This window comes from Entelurus aequoreus, linkage group LG19, assembly GCF_033978785.1.
Source record: "Entelurus aequoreus isolate RoL-2023_Sb linkage group LG19, RoL_Eaeq_v1.1, whole genome shotgun sequence".
Classification (NCBI taxonomy): Eukaryota; Metazoa; Chordata; class Actinopteri; order Syngnathiformes; family Syngnathidae; genus Entelurus; species Entelurus aequoreus.
In genome coordinates this window covers 35746072-35763205 of record NC_084749.1, presented here as the reverse complement: position 1 = coordinate 35763205, position 17134 = coordinate 35746072, and the positions used below count along the sequence as shown (strand labels likewise).

Sequence of the window (17134 nt, the reverse complement as noted above, 5' to 3'; positions counted from 1 at the left end):
ATTAAACACGCTCTTTACCTGAAAGGAATCAAATTCCGTCTTCTGCATCCTGCCCGTCTCCAAGTTTAATTTGGGAATGAGAACTTTTACTTTTTGATGAGCGCATCGCTTTCACTGATAAGTAGAAACTGACCACAGAACTTTCCTCCAGAAGGTCTTATCTTTGTCCATGTGATGTCAAATGAAACAAAAATTGAGCTGTTTGGCCACAATACCCAGCAATATGTTTGAAGAAGAAAAGGTGAGGCATTTAATCCCAGGAACACCATACCTACCGTCAAGCATGGTGGCGGTAGTATTATGCTCTGGGCCTGTTTTGCTGCCAATAGAACTGGTGCTCTACAGAGAGTAAATGGGACAATGAAAAAAGAGGATTACCTCCAAATTCTTCAGGACAACCTAAAATCATCCGCCAGGAGGTTGGGTCTTGGGCGCAGTTGGGTGTTCCAACAGGACAATGACCCCAAACACACGTCAAAAGTGGTAAAGGAATGGCTAAATCAGGCTAGAATTAAGGTTTTAGAATGGCCTTCCCAAAGTCCTGACTTAAACATGTGCAACTTAAAGAATGCTGAAGAAACAAGTTCATGTCAGAAAACCAACACTTAGCTGAACTGCACCAATTTTGTCAAGAGGAGTGGTCAAACATTCAACCAGAAGCTTGTGGATGGCTACCAAAAGCGCCTTATTGCAGTGAAACTTGCCAAGGGAGATGTAACCAAATATTAACATTGCTGTATGTATACTTGTGACCCAGCAGATTTGGTCACATTTTCAAAAGACCCATAATAAATTCATAAAAGAACCAAACTTCATGAATGTTTTTTTGCGACAAACAAGTATGTGCTCCAATCACTCTATCACAAAAAAATAAGAGTTGTAGAAATGATTGGAAACTCAAGACAGCCACGACATTATGTCCTTCACAAGTGTATGTCAACTTTTGACCACGACTGTATGTAGTTATTTCCCACCTTCTAGTGGTGAGGTGCCATAGTTTCATCATGTTTTGCTAAGTGGATCTAAGTGGATCTGTTTTTCCTAGCGCTGCCACATTTCGTTGCATTTGGTTCCCAGCTGCTGGTCTGTGTGGTTCTTTGACTAAGTGTCTGTCACAAGCAGGCTGAGAGTCTACAGCAGCAGCGGGCAGGAGTCATGGCATCATCACCGCAGGAGAAGGACTCAACCCCATCCATTGACAGTGTGATGTGCCCGGTGCAGATATATAAAAGGTTATTATAACAGGCCATGTGATGGTTTTGATCAAGTTGCATCTCTAATGTTGTTCTTTGACGGTGAAGTCAGGAAGATATAAAGGCATCCTACTGAGACTGTATTTTACTTGTAAATAGCTTCAATTAAAAGGATAGAATCAGAGTTTTGTAAGTGCACAGGCAAAGTCATTTGTGATTGCTTGGTAGTCTGTAGTAGGGCTGGACGAATAATCAAAGTTTGATTTAGATTTTTTCACTTAAGTTGACACTCAAAAAATACAAAACTAAAAAGTGGGAGCTTAAAAAAATGCCGTTAATGGGGCAGCTACTCAGTGGCCTAGTGGTTAGAGTGTCCGCCCTGAGAACGATAGGTTGTGAGTAGGGATGTCCGATAATGGCTTTTTGCCGATATCCGATATTCCGATATTGTCCAACTCTTAATTACAGATACCGATATCAACCGATACCGATATATACAGTTGTGGAATTAACACATTATTATGCCTAATTTGGATAACCAGGTATGGTGAAGATAAGGTCCTTTTAAAAAAAATTTAATAAATAAGATAAATAAATTAAAAACATTTTCTTGAATAAAAAAGAAAGCAAAACAATATAAAACAGTTACATAGAAACTAGTAATTAATGAAAACTGTTAAATTAACTGTTAAAGGTTAGTACTATTAGTGGACCAGCAGCACGCACAATCATGTGTGCTTAAGGACTGTATTCCTTGCAGACTGTATTGATATACAATATATTGATATATAATGTAGGAACCAGAATGATAATAACAGAAAGAAACAACCCTTTTGTGTGAATGAGTGGGAGGGAGGTTTTTTGGGTTGGTGCACTAATTGTAAGTGTATCTTGTGTTTTTATGTTGATTGAATAAAAAAAACTAAATTATAAAAAAAAAAAATTAAAAAAACCATACCGATAATAAAAAAAACGATACCGATAATTTCCGATATTACATTTTAAAGCATTTATCGGCCGATAATATCGGCAGGCCGATATTATCGGACATCTCTAGTTGTGAGTTCAAACCCCGGCCGAGCCATACCAAAGACTATAAAAATGGGACCCATTACCTCCCTGCTTGACACTGAGCATCAAGGGTTGGAATTGGGGGTTAAATCACCAAAAATGATTCCCGGCCGCGGCCACCGCTGCTGCTCACTACTCCCCTCACCTCCCAGGGGGTGATCAAGGGTGATGGGTCAAATCCAGAGAATAATTTTGCCACACCAAGTGTGTTTGTGACAATTATTGGTACTCTAAGTACTTTAGCTTGTCTGTTAGAAGCTGTAGAACAAGGGTCACCAACCTTTTTGAAACCAAGAGCTACTTCTTGGGTACTGATCAATGCGAAGGGCTACCAGTTTGATACACACTTAAATAAATTGCCAGAAATAGCCAATTTGCTCAATTTACCTTTAACTCTATGTTATTATCAATAATTAATGATATTTACACTTAATTGAATGGTTTAAAAGAGGAGAAAACACGAAAAAAATGAAAATTAAATTTTGAAACATAGTTTATCTTCAATTTCGACTCTTTAAAATTCAAAATTCAACTGAAAAAAGAATAGAAAAACTAGCTAATTCGAATCTTTTTGAAAAAATTAAAAAAATAATTTATGGAACATCATTAGTAATTTTTCCTGATTAAGATTAATTTTAGAATTTTGATTAAATGTTTTAAATAGGTTAAAATCCAATCTACACTTTGTTAGAATGTATAACAAATTGGACGAAGCTATATTTCTAACAAAGACTAATCATTATTTCTTCTAGATTTTCCAGAACAAAAATTTTAAAAGAAATTCAAAAGACTTTGAAATAACATTTAAATTTGATTCTACAGATATTCTATATTTATTTTTTTTAAATTTTAATCATAATAAGTTTGAAGAAATATTTCACAAATATTCTTCGTCGAAAAAACAGAAGCTAAAATGAAGAATTAAATTAAAATGTATTTATTATTCTTTACAATAAAAGAAAAAGAAAAATACTTTAACATTGATTTAAATTGTCAGGAAAGAAGAGGAAGGAATTTAAAAGGTAAAAAGGTATATGTGTTTGAAAATCCTAAAATCATTTTTAAGGTTGTATTTTTTCTCTAAAATTGTCTTTCTGAAAGTTATAAGAAGCAAAGTAAAAAAATTCATGAATTTATTTAAACAAGTGAAGACCAAGTCTTTAAATATTTTCTCTGATTTTCAAATTCTATTTGAGTTTTGTCTCTCTTAGAATTAAAAATGTCGAGCAAAGCGAGACCAGCTTGCTGGTAAATAAATACAATTTAAAAAATAGAGGCAGCTCACTGGTAAGTGCTGCTATTTGAGCTATTTTTAGAACAGGCCAGCGGGCTACTCATCTGGTCCTTACGGGCTACCTGGTGCCCGCGGGCACCGCGTTGGTGACCCCTGCTGTAGAAGTATAGTCAATGCACTGTTGCTTAGGGCTGCAACGATTAGTCGAAAGGAGCTATGTGCACATGGACACATTTAATCGGATTAAAAGCCTAACCGGAATAAAAATGCTTAATGTAAACAAGCCTTTTGGAATATTCTGACCCAATCACACACGCTTGGATCAAAATTTAATTCGGACTGAGACGTGTGGTTTATGTCGATAGTCATTCGGATTGGAGGACATGAAAACAGTTCTTCCAAAATTTGGGTTGGAATTATCCTTAATATGCATGTCTTTGACATCAGCTATAGTATGAGTGGTGGTGAAGCGAGGACTAAATGTATGAGTCTCGGAATGAAGCGATTGTCTTGCTGCTGTCTCCCACCATTCAACATGTATACAAGTAGCGATATAAACTGTTGAGTTTGTTGCCCTTGTCTTTCTTTTCATTGCCATCACAGCATTCTCGTTCATTCGTCCATGTTTGATATTATGGAGGTTAATTTATGTCATGTTTACGAAAGCTTTTTTTTTGACACTGTATTTATGTAACTACATTTTTTGCATTTTAATTTTTTTTTTACATCAAATTATGCTGACAATTTCATTGAAAACTATTCAGTGTTCTAATATTCAATGTATAAAAATTCAGTGTAAAAAAAATCAGTGTATAAATATTCAGTAAAAAAAAAAAAAATCATTGTATAAATATTCAGTGTAATAAAAAAATCACTGTATAAATATTCAGTGTAAAAAATTAAGTGTGTAAAAATTCAGTGAATAAAAATTACTGTTTAAAAAAAATTTGCTCCGCCCACCTCAACCGACGCACGGAGGGAGGGGGGGGGTGTTTGGTGGTAGAGGGGTGTATATTGCAGCCCGGAAGAGTTAGGGCTGCATGGGATTCTGGGTATTTGTTTTGTTGTGTTTATGTTGTGTTACTGTGCGGATGTTTTCCCGAAATGTGTTTGTCATTCTTGTTTGGTGTGGGTTCACAGTGTGGCGTATATTTCTAACAGTGTTAAAGATATATATACGGGCACCGTCAGTGTAACCTGTATCGCTGAAGATCAAGTATGCTTTGCATTCACATGTATGTTCGGGCTGAAGCCGCACATATTTTGTGATCGGGCCGGCACGTTGTTGGAATGGATGAAAAGCAGACGTGATTACAGCTCGTTATTGATGGGATCGGCAGTTCTTTTGACTGTACTGAATCACTAGAATCAGTTCTTTAAATTGACGCCCCCCCCAAAAAAAAAAATTGGGGGGGGCGTGCGTAGTACAGACAGTACAGTGCAGACATTCGCGCACTGCGTAGGGACTCGCGTTAATTTAACAACAACAACAGTTGCAGTAGAAGGGATAATAATAATAATAATAATAATAATAATAATAATATGAATCAGAATTGATCCCCAAGGAGAAATTTATTTTTGTTACAATAACTGTGTAAATAATAGCCTATGTATGTGTACATACATTAGTTATTATTTTAATTTTAAATCTTCTCAAAACAGCCTGCTTACACTTTACCCCCCGCCCCTTCTTTCTGTCTCCTCTACTAGTCTACTCTCATTTTGTTTTCATGTGGCTTGTTTTCATGGGATCGGCAGTTCTTTTGACTGTACGAATCACTAGAATCAGTGACTGACAACGCCACACTGTGGCCGCAGTTCATTACGTGTACCGAATCTCTTCTGCAGTTCTTTTGACAGTACGGATCACTAGAATCAGTGACTGACAACGCCACACGGTGGCCAGTTCAGTACGTGTACCGAATCTCTTCTGCAGTTCTTTTGACAGTACGGATCACTAGAATCAGTGACTGACAACGCCACACGGTGGCCAGTTCAGTACATGTACCGAATCTCTTCTGCAGTTCTTTTGACAGTACGGATCACTAGAATCCGTGACTGAAAACGCCACACGGTGGCCAGTTCAGTACGTGTACCGAATCACTTTTGCAGCAGCAGTACAGTTTAATTGCAAATCAGCATTATTATAATGATGATGATAGCTACTAAACAACAACAACAACAACAGTTGCAGTAGAATGGATAATAATAATAATAATAATATGAATCAGAATTGATCCTCAAGGAGAAATTTATTTTTGTTACAATAACTGTGTAAATAATAGCCTATGTATGTGTACATACATTAGTTATTATTTTTATTTTAAATCTTCTCAAAACAGCCTGCCCTACACGTTACCCTCCGCCCCTCCCCCTCGCGTCGCTGCTGCTCAGCCTGCACGGATTTTCTTTAACTTTATGTGTTGAGATAATGGGGACGTGTGTTTGTTTTCATGTGGCTTGAGTCAACATTAGCCGTTAGCTTGGAGAATGAATGGAGAACGGATGCCAATGGCATGAAACATATCCCCGCGACGGGGGGAGAATCACTCGCGGCATTGGGGCAAGCAGAGCAGAGAGCGAGAGCGTTGACGTTCACTGAGTGATTCATGTCGTTAATCCGCGGTGAACGAATCGTTCGCTCAGTCCCTCCCCCCGCCCTCTCATTGGCTGCGTCGTTCGCCGACGTCGAGGGTTCAGTGAGTCACAGAATGCGCCAGTTCCACTCATACCGGCATGGTATGCTCAACTGAACTGAGAAAGGAACGAATCAGTTCATGAAGTGATTCGGTTCAGTACGTTCACTCAAAAGATTCGTTCTTTCGAACGAATCGTTCGCGAACGACACAACACTACAGCTCGTGGAGGACAACTTCGTTCAATAAAGAAGGTTGCCTCAGCTCAAAGCCAGACATTAATGAACTAGCATCCAAGAAAAGATGGCAGGTATCTGGCTTGGGCACATCAGATTAGATCAGTGTGTTGCAAACTGAGCAGTTTAAAGTCCTGAATGTTTGGTTTATTCATTGTTATTTTATTTTCTAAATTTATTAGCCTGTGGAAAAAGTTAATGTTGATATTTACCTCAGAAGGCTGCAAATAGAAAAGAGGCATTACATTTTTATGTAAATTGTATTTGATATGCCATTGATATTTTTTAATTATTATTATTATTATTTGAAACTCGATTTTGCATGTCACTATACAGTAATATAAGCCTTGCTTGTTCAATATTCAATGCAAAACTTCCCTATTAAAAGGTTAATTTGTTCAACCTTGGCCTGCGGCTTTGTTCAGTTTTAAATTTTGGCCCACTCTGTATTTGAGTTTGACACCCCTGATATAGATAGATAGCTAGATAGATAGATAGATAGATAGATAGATAGCTAGATAGATAGATAGATAGATAGATAGATAGATAGATAGATAGATAGATAGATAGATAGATAGATAGATAGATAGATAGATAGATAGATAGATAGATAGATAGGTTGATTGGCAACACTAAATTGGCTCTAGTGTGTGAATGTGAGTGTGAATGTTGTCTGTCTATCTGTGTTGGCCCTGCGATGAGGTGGTGACTTGTCCAGGGTGTACCCCGCCTTCCGCCCGAATGCAGCTCAGATAGGCTCCAGCACCCCCCGCAACCCCGTAAGGGACAAGCGGTACAAAATGGATGTATGGATGCAATAAAGTATATAATAACGCTGCTTGGGACTGAGCCAATCTGTGGCCACAATACCGAACAGCAAGTTCTAATTGGTCTGGTCTCCTCTAGTGGCCTGCAAAATAAAAGAATATCCAAAGAAAATCAGTGATGTGGTGGAGCCGCAATATTTGCAGCGTCACTGTAGTGCAATGTTTTATTCAGACCATGCATTTGTTGCAGCACACCAGATTCCCCCTTAAACGTGGGATATTGTGATAGAGTTTCAGACTTAATGGTTCAGGGGAACAAACCTCCTTCAAACCAGGTACTTTAGGAATGAAATGTACCTAATAACGCTGTAGTCATGAAAAATGTAGCAGTCATAGCAGGACAATGAACGCAGGAGGGCGAAAACAAAGGTGCGCATTCCTGTCACGGTTGCATGATAATTAGTGATTCCTCGGTTATTGAAGAGCCGCTCACTGCTTTTCATTACCGGCAACAGACATGCAGTGAGACGGAGAGACAGTGAAGGGAGGAGAGGAAGCACCAGCAGTGATGAGGAGGAGGAGGAGGAGAAGGAGGAAAGCAGTAGTGATGGAGGGGAAGGGGGGAGGGGGGTTCCACAGGATGGCAGGGTGAGTGAGGGCATTAGGAATGGAAGGGTGATGGTGGGGAGAGATAGAGGGAGAGAGAGAGAGAAAGAGGGAGAGAGAGAAGGAATGAAAAAGCTGAGTTTGTTCCAACCTGGTCGGTGTGGTCCTGGGGGAAGCTCCACAGCACGGTTGGATCTAGAGGTAATTGACAGACAGCATTAATCAGTGGGTGAGAAACACACCGTCTTCGCTAGCTGCCTCAGAACACATACATATTAATGAGATGGGTGGGGGCAAGGGTGGCTGCTGCGAGTCTGTTCACGCGCGCACACACACACACACACACTCATACACACACACACACACACACACACACAAAGCTGTGGCACAACATGGGGAAAGAAGAGAGAAAGTGTTGAGGCTGTATGTGCTGTAAATATGCAAATTCATATTCTCAGTGTAGATATGATAGCTTATATTATACAGCCAATTATCCACATTTAAATCCAGTCATATCGACATATACTGTAGTTCATTTGTTTCATTAGTGATAAAATGATTGGATTGGCTGGAGACATGTCAAACTAAACTGTAAGCATTATTCCATAATCATAATGATGTTTGTCAGTATTGTAGTTTTTTAAAGCAACATTAATAGATATAACTAATGTGGATTCATTGAGAATTGATTAATAGCAGTTGCGCTGGATTGAGTGTGGGGACGTTTGGCTTCTGATCAGAAATAATTTGCTATTTGTTGGTCATTTTGTATTCTTTTTGACAACTTATTGATAGGCTAATATTTGAACGATCAAAGATACATTAAATAATCAAGCAACAGTGTCGCTTAGTCTACTTATAAAGTGTGTTTTGAACTCACTAACTTAACATTTTAAAGTAAAGTAAACGAAACTAGCAAAAATGCAAAAAAAAATAATAATTGGCTGCTGGTCTTAATGGCGCAGTGCAACAAACTTTCATCTCTCCTAGCTAATTCTGCATGGAAAGTAACAGCGACGGCTTTGCCTCGCGAAAGCCAATGTGATTGAAAGGAAGCAGTCATCCCTGAACACAGGGGTCTCTGGTAAACACGGCTTCCACAGCTTCAAGGTCTCCATGTGACCCCGACACCAGCAGGCCGCGTTAGAAGAGACAAACTCACACATGGCAGGCTCCACGTGGCGGGACGTACATATAGCCTCACTTCTAGGTGAACACAACGCCAAGGTCTATCCATACACCAATCAGTGGAACCCTCTGACTGGCTGACGGAAATCAAAATAAGCGGTTGTTCGCCAAAAACGAAACTAACCATTGCTTGACTATTTGCATTTATTTTAGCCAGGGATACAAGGAGAATGGACTAATACTATGGATGTTAGATAATATCGGACTGCTGATATTATCGGCCGATAAATGCTTTAAAATGTAATATTGGAAATTATCCGTAGCGGTTTAAAAATGATCGGTATCGGTTTCAAAAAGTAAAATTCATGACTTTTTAAAACGCCGCTGTGTACACGGACGTAGGGACAAGTACAGAGCGCCAATAAACCTTAAAGGCACTGCCTTTGCGTGCCGCCCAAGTCACAAAATATCTACGGCTTTTCACACACACAAGTGAATGCAATGCATACTTGGTCAACAGCCATACAGGACACACTGAGGGTGGCCATATAAACAACTTTAACACAGTTACAAATATGCGCCACACTGTGAACCCACACCAAACAAGAATGACAAACACATTTCAGGAGAATATCCGCACCGTAACACAACATAAACACAACAGAACACATACCCAGAACCCCTTGCAGCACTAACTCTTCCGGGACGCTACAATATACACCCCCCTAGTAATTACTAGTAATTGTCGCTGCCTTGAGGAATCGTTTATGTAATGGTAAAACTATAAGGATGAGGACTTTGAATGGGGTCCACACGCTTATGTCACCCACACAAAGAAAGGACTAAGCGGACACATTGTCTTCCATGTATTCATTCATTTAAGGCGGACATTTATATTATATCATTCAATTTGCCCTACCACAAATGTGTATTTGCTGCTTCAGTTCGCCTCGCTCATAAACAACGTATAGTAGAACCTCGATTTATGAACAACTCAATTTGCGAGTTTTTCGGTTTAGGAACCTTTACATCGCGCCAAATATGCCTCTGTGTGGGAACCATGTCTCGGCGTACGAAGGCTTCATTAATTAATTCATTAATTTTGCATGCCACTTGATGACATTGTGGAATGCAATTTTGATCAAATCACTTCCTATACACACGGATTTCGAAGAACATTGACAGCTAGCTGCCCTTGAGCCGCTCAGAGCAGTGTCAGCATGTCTTAGAAATCTCTTTGTGTGATCAGAAAAACATTAAATGTGTCCAAACTCGCACAGTCTTGTTTTATAGCTTCGGGTTGCTAGACAACTGCTTTGAGATAACAATTTAGCTAGTTAGCCTGCAGCTTGCGGCACATTCAGTTTAAGGATTTTATCAGCTATTGGGGCTTTTTTACGCAACAACGCCGATGAAGGATTGTGTCGATATGAAGCCACTGCTCGTTTATTACTCCAAAAACCATGCCACAGATATTCACAGACAACACAAAATGATGTACCTTTTTTTTGTTTGTTATTGTAGCAACATGGTGGTTAACGTTTTGGAGTGAACCAACAAGACAAGTTGTGTGTGTGTGTTTGCTGTAATGTTTGGATAAAAAAAGGGGACTGTTGAGCCATTACCTCTTTGTTATGTTAGTTTTATATAAATATATACATACATACTGTACATATATATATATATATATATATATATATATATATATATATATATATATATATATATATATATATATATATATATATATATATATATATATATATATATATATATATATATACACACGTATACAGTACAGGCCAAAAGTTTTTCATTCTATGCGTCTTCTTTATTTTCATGACTATTTACATTGTAGATTGTCACTGAAGGCATTAAAACAATGAATGAACGAACACGTGGAGTTATGTACTTAACTGAAAACATGTCTTATATTCTAGTTTCTTCAAAATAGCCACCCTTTGCTCGGATTACTGATTTGAACATTCTTGGCATTCTCTCAATGCGCTTCAGGAGGTAGTCACCTGAAAGAGTTTTCACTTCACAGGCATCATAGTTTTGATACCTTCAGTGACAATCTACAATGTAAATAGTCATGAAAATAAAGAAAACGCATTGAAATGAGGTGTGTCCAAACGATTGGCCTGTGTGTGTGTGTGTGTGTGTGTGTGTGTGTGTGTGTGTGTGTGTGTGTGTGTGTGTGTGTGTGTGTGTGTGTGTGTGTGTGTGTGTGTGTGTGTGTGTGTGTGTGTGTGTGTGTGTGTGTGTGTGTGTGTGTGTGTGTGTGTATATATATATATATACAGTATATATACGATATGTCTTCAAAGTGTGCAGCTACAAAAATAGGGACTTTTGTCAAGGCTAGAACCAGTTATTCATGTTTGCATTGATTCTTTTAGGGAACTCTGCTTCACTATACGAATAATTCAGCTTACGAACAATGATCAAGAACCAAATGTTGTATCAATAAATGGCCGATACTACAGTGATTAGATCGACATTTTTTCCGTTTACAAAATTGTTTTTTTTTTGTTTTTTTTGTTATTGTTTAAAAACTCGGGAAACAAAGTCCCTGGAAACAGGAGGGATTTAGGGGCAAACATGTAATGATTCTAATCAGAGCCAATTGTAGTTGTTGTTTATGTTTAGGTACTTTGCACTATTGACTTGGATAAAATGCTCAAAATATTGTATATATTAAAAATGAATAAGGAAATGATTCAAATATGTCATTGATATTGTTATACAGCCATCCTGTGTTTGTGTCTAATTATAATGGTGATCAAAAATGGTATCATTCAAAGATTTAACAATGTTAGATTTAATAATTGAAAGATTTAAACATTTTAGCTATCAGCATTGGTAACTACTTGGTGTTGGATTGATACACACATGTGTAGTTTTACCCAAGACTAATATAAAGAAGCCAAACAACAGATGAATAAGTGCTTATTACATTTTAATATAAGCTTAGATAAAGTAACTAAATATTAGTAGAACTGAGTGACCAAAGAATCCCACCTGTTGGAGACTCCGTCTCTCTCTGTGCTTTTGTTATTGAGTGCAGAATAATGCTGCGTTCCATTTACCTCGGAAGTTGGAAGTCGTAGCTGGGAATTACATCACAGCCGACTTGTGAGCGTTGCAGTTACGAGATTGAAAATCAAGATGGCCACATCCACAAAAGCTATTTTTGTGCTTGCCTTGTCTGAATATGTACAACTTATGGGAAAATATGCACTCTTTCTGCAACCTTTAAACATGGTGGATGAAGAGGAAACACAGAGGCTATTGCTAGCGACGTACAGCGTATATACCACACAAAATAAATGTAATTACCAGATGTCCCATAATACCTTGTATATGGCTGATTTACTGCAACAAATACTAATCAGAAGTGCTAATAACGGATATTATAGAAATGGACTTCATTTTTTACATACAGAGCAGGGGGTGGTGTGAATGCTCCGACTGTCTGTGTCGAAAATCCAACTTGAGGGGCGTTCCAGTTGAAATTCCGGCAAGGAACTCGCAAATTCCGACTTCCCAGTACAAATGGAACACACCATTAGTCACCATGTGATGTGGCCACTGAAAGAAAAACCTTTTTAGAAAAGTCCGGAACAGATTCAATTTAATGATATCGTTTCTTACGGGAAAATGTTTTCGATTTTTAAACGATTCGGTCTTGGTCTGACTTTTTGGAACGGATCGCTAACAAAAACCAAAGTGCACCAATCCAAAATGTAACTGAACAACTTTTAAAGAAACAACCCTTTTGGATCTCAAATTTTAAGTCTAGAAACGCGGCCGACCATATAAGTCGACGTTCAATTAAGCAAGCAATTTTTAATGACAATAACAACAACATGGTGGACAGTAGAGGTGGGAATCTTCGGGCACCTCACGATTCGATTACGATTACGATTCGGGAGCTACGATTTTAATAAACATCAATTATTGATGCATATTTAATTTATGTGTATTGATGCAGTTTTACATTTCTTTTTGTTTCACTAAATAAGTTAAAGTTAAGTTAAGTTAAAGTACCAATGATTGTCACACACACACTATGTGTGGTGAAATTTGTCCTCTGCATTTGACCCATCCCCTTGATCACCCCCTGGGAGGTGAGGGGAGCAGTGGGCAACAGCGGTGCCGCACCCGGGAATCATTTTGGTGATTTAACCCCCAATTCCAACCCTTGCAGTTACGAGATAGAATTTTTAAAATTTTTATAGTCTTTGGTATGATTCGGCCGGGGTTTGAGCTCACAACCTACCGATCTCAGGGCGGACACTCTAACCACTAGGCCACTGAGTAGGTTCATCACTGCAACTTAAAAAAAAAATAATTTGGAATAAGAAACAGTTAAAATTATTTCCCACATTTATTAAATTAATGGAAATATGTGCAAAACTGGACCATAAGGAGCTGGTCGGATGTCTCAGTGAGTTGCTTGCTGCAGTCCAAATTTTAGAACTGTCAGCATTACTTTATTTACAATATAAAAATCAATTATCGATTATTGACGTTTACTAATCGATTCTATTATCGTCCATGTCCCAAATGTGATGCATCTAAAAATCGATTATTTCCCCCCACCTCTAGTGGACTTGATGATGAGTTCCAACACAGACGGCTTGGCGACTTAAGCGGGTTCCACAGTGCTAAACTACTTTACACATAAAACAGCAGGAGAGCAGGATATTTCCTAACATTGTCATAGGAAATATAACCTTTAGGAAGGAGGCCATAAAACAATACTCAGTGTGGATAGAGGCTTTATGGCTGCTTGAAAAAGCGTGCGAGAGAGACAGAGTGGGAATACAATGGACAAACGGATGGCAGGACGCAGTACAAGCCATAATTCCTTACATAATCCAATTGGATCATTCCACGGGCCCCCTGTGGAAAAGAGCAGCATTGGAAACAAAAAGCAGCAACTCTCTCACCATCTTTGAACCCAATGATGCCACAGTTAGGACTGCTTTACATATGCTGCCATTAAATTGAAATAAAATATATAAACGAACCCGGTCAAATGGCTTTAATGAAGACATGGGTGAGTGACAGTTGATTGTTCTATTTACTGAGGATGAGAGCAAATTGTAAGTCCTTCTCAGTAAATGTCAACTGACAGAATAATTCATTATTTCTCTTTAGTTCATACACCCCCCAACATTTCTGCCAAATTTTGGATATTCTGTCGTGCTTTATTTATTTCTTAACGTTCCTTTTTTTTTTTTGCAGTCCTCCCTCCATCTCACCACACTACTTATACTTGTCTCACTCTCTTGCTGGGTGTGTAGAGGACACGAGAGGGGGCCTGAAGGGGGTTAAGGCTGAAAGTTGAAGGTTACAGGGGTAAAGAGGACCCCCGCTGCTCCGCCAGGGGACACAAATGTCACCATGACAGATCCTGGAATGGTTAATTCGTCCTCCCCTCCTCACAAACCACACACTCTAAATCCCACACGGCAGACTGATTGATCTGAAATTATTGCTCGACGGCATCGCACAATTAATGGTGTCACAGACTTTGAATTACTGACTGAATAAATATAAAGAGGCTATAATTGAGGCTATTTTTCTCATGCACAAAGAAGTTGATGATATAAAAATGTGTAATTTACGGATTCAAAACACATTTTTTTAAAAGAAATTCCAATTCTACTTTCTGTCTTTTTTTGTGAAGTGAAGTGAATTATATTTATATAGCGCTTTTCTCTAGCGACTCAAAGCGCTTTACATAGTGAAACCCATTATCGACATCTTTAAGCTACATTTAAACCAGTGTGGGTGGCACCGGGAGCAGGTGGATAAAGTGTTTTTGCCCAAGTGACTTTGATGGCGGAAGCGGGGATCGAACCTGGAACCCTCAAGTTGCAGGAACCGAACCACATTAAAAAAAAGGGCAAAAAAGAAAATGGAGTGAAACTTCTTGCAGTACTACCACAAAACCTTGAAGTAAATTTGAAGTACTGATATGTACAGATTAGTGTTGTCCTGATTTCAATATTTTAGTACCGGTACCAAAATGTTTTTCGATACTTAAGGGGGACCACAAAAAAATGGCATTATTGACTTTACAAAAAATCTTATGGTACATTAAAAAATAAGTGTCTTATTGCAATCAAAGAACAATTTTGTCCTTAAATAAAATAGTGAACTAGACAACTTCAGGAGTAAGTAAGCAAATAAAGGCTCCTAATTTGTCTGCTAACATATTGTGTCATTTATTATTCTATTATTTTGTTATTGTTTTGTCCTCGGTGTATTTGTATATTTGCGTGTCTCATGACACATTATCTGTATGTAGTATTGGCTGCATTTCTGATAGATGAACAGAGTGCATTTCAAGTTACGGCTGCAGTCTTGTGTGTACATCGAGCTTGCATTTGTAGTGTCGTTCACAGCAACACAAGCAGATGAGATGTATTGCGGGAATATGGGTTGTCGTGGCGACCACTGGCTTTGTAGTTTCTTCCGCAGACTTAGGGCCTGATTTACTAAAGGTTTGCGTATACCTAAACACTTGCAAACTTGATAGCACACGCAAAGCTGATCTACTAAACATGTGCAAAATGCATCTGTTTAGTGTGCAGAATAAGACGTGCAATCCATTTTGCTAAATATATGCTGATCATCAAAACGCCCACAATACTGTTAGGAAAAGATGCAAATATAAGTATTTAGCACGCGGAATCTGATTTGTAATTTGTGAGCACCATTTTGCGTTTTATTTTGCACGTGTCGGAAGGACGTGCAAATTGACAGTTCCACACATGGCTGCAGGATCAGGGCTCACACCGCACAGATGGATAGACCAGAATCTTTTCAGCAATTTCCTTTCATTATTTATTATTTATTATTATTTATTTCATCCATTCATTCATTCATTCTTAAAGTAATCTTACTTATCTCATCATATGAAATATGACTTTCTTCACCAATTATTATTATTAAATTCTTACTATTATTTATTTATTTATTTTTATTGTGATTACATATGGAATTTATTGTGAATAAATTGAGAACAGGAAGTGAATAAAAAAAGTTTCAGCAACTGTTATGTAAAGAAAAGGGGTAGGATTAAATAAGCTCTGCTTCTTCCTACTCCTTTTCGAACATGTTGAAAAGAGAAACTGGAAATTGTGATGTATCATGTTGTATGCTTGCATGTTCGAAATAAACTCAAACTCAACTCAACTCAACTCATTATTTTATTGCTGCTGAATGTCTTATGGGGTTGATTAAAATTAATTATATTGATGTGTTTTGGTGTTTGCTGGTGTTATTTTTTAATGTGTTTTTTTTTTCTTTCTGAAAATGTATTATACCTCCAACATGATTAGACGTCTTTCATTGTGCGTTTTCATGCGTTTGACGTACGAATGCGCTGGTGATGCAAACCACAGCCTCGCGCACAGAATTAAGTGTCAGTGTGAATATGTGTCTGTTGTCTAGATCAGTGGTCCCCCAGTCCAATTTTTTTTTTTTTTTTTTTTTTTTTATTCCCATAAAGATATACAATCATGTGTGCTTACGGACTGTATCCCTGCAGACCGTATTGATCTATATTGATATATAATGTATATATTGTGTTTTTTATGTTGATTTAATAATTTAATTTTATTTTTATCTTCTTGTGCGGCCCGGTACCAATCGGACCGCGGCCCGGTGGTTGGGGACCACTGGTCTAGATTGCGATTCAGAAAAAAGTGTTACAGATTATAGTGTGGGCTACCGGTTCAACACATTTTGTGCTCCAACACATCGCACACAGGTAGGAGCATGATAACATGAATGTGCAGAAAATGATCGTCTCATTGGTAAAAGCCCCGTATGGACGCAAAATCTGGTAGGCAGGCCAAAACCCCTCTTTCAGCCAGTCTCGGGCCCGAGGTCTGGTCTTTTATGTTCTGGACTGTTTTAACACTTCACCAAATAAAAATGGTAAATGGGTTATACTTGTATAGCGCTTTTCTACCTTCAAGGTAAAAAGCGCTTTGACACTATTTCCACATTCACCCATTCCATTGACACACTAATGGCGGGAGCTGCCATGCAAGGCCCTAACCACAACCCATCAGGAGCAAGGGTGAAGTGTCTTGCTCAAGGACAAAACGGACGTGACGAGGTTGGTAGAAGCTGGGGATCGAACCAGGAACCCTCAGGTTGCTGACACGGCCACTCTCCCAACCGCGCCACGCCGTTTATAAGTTATAAAATCGAACGCAGTCCGTTTAACCAGCCC

The 17134-nt window shown here is 38.4% G+C and overlaps 1 protein-coding gene across 3 annotated transcripts in view; it reads right to left on the bottom strand.

Moving 5' to 3' along the window:
* dennd1b (DENN/MADD domain containing 1B) overlaps positions 1-17134 on the bottom strand; it is a 324363-nt gene that overhangs the window by 243767 nt on the left and 63462 nt on the right. For 2 of the 3 annotated variants that reach the window (XM_062028406.1, XM_062028407.1), the window contains exon 3: positions 7895-7938. In XM_062028406.1, the coding sequence (XP_061884390.1) occupies positions 7895-7938 (44 nt within the window). Of the gene's footprint in view, positions 1-7894; positions 7939-8015; positions 8121-17134 lie in introns of those variants that run through there. The other variant, XM_062028409.1, reaches the window with a different exon arrangement.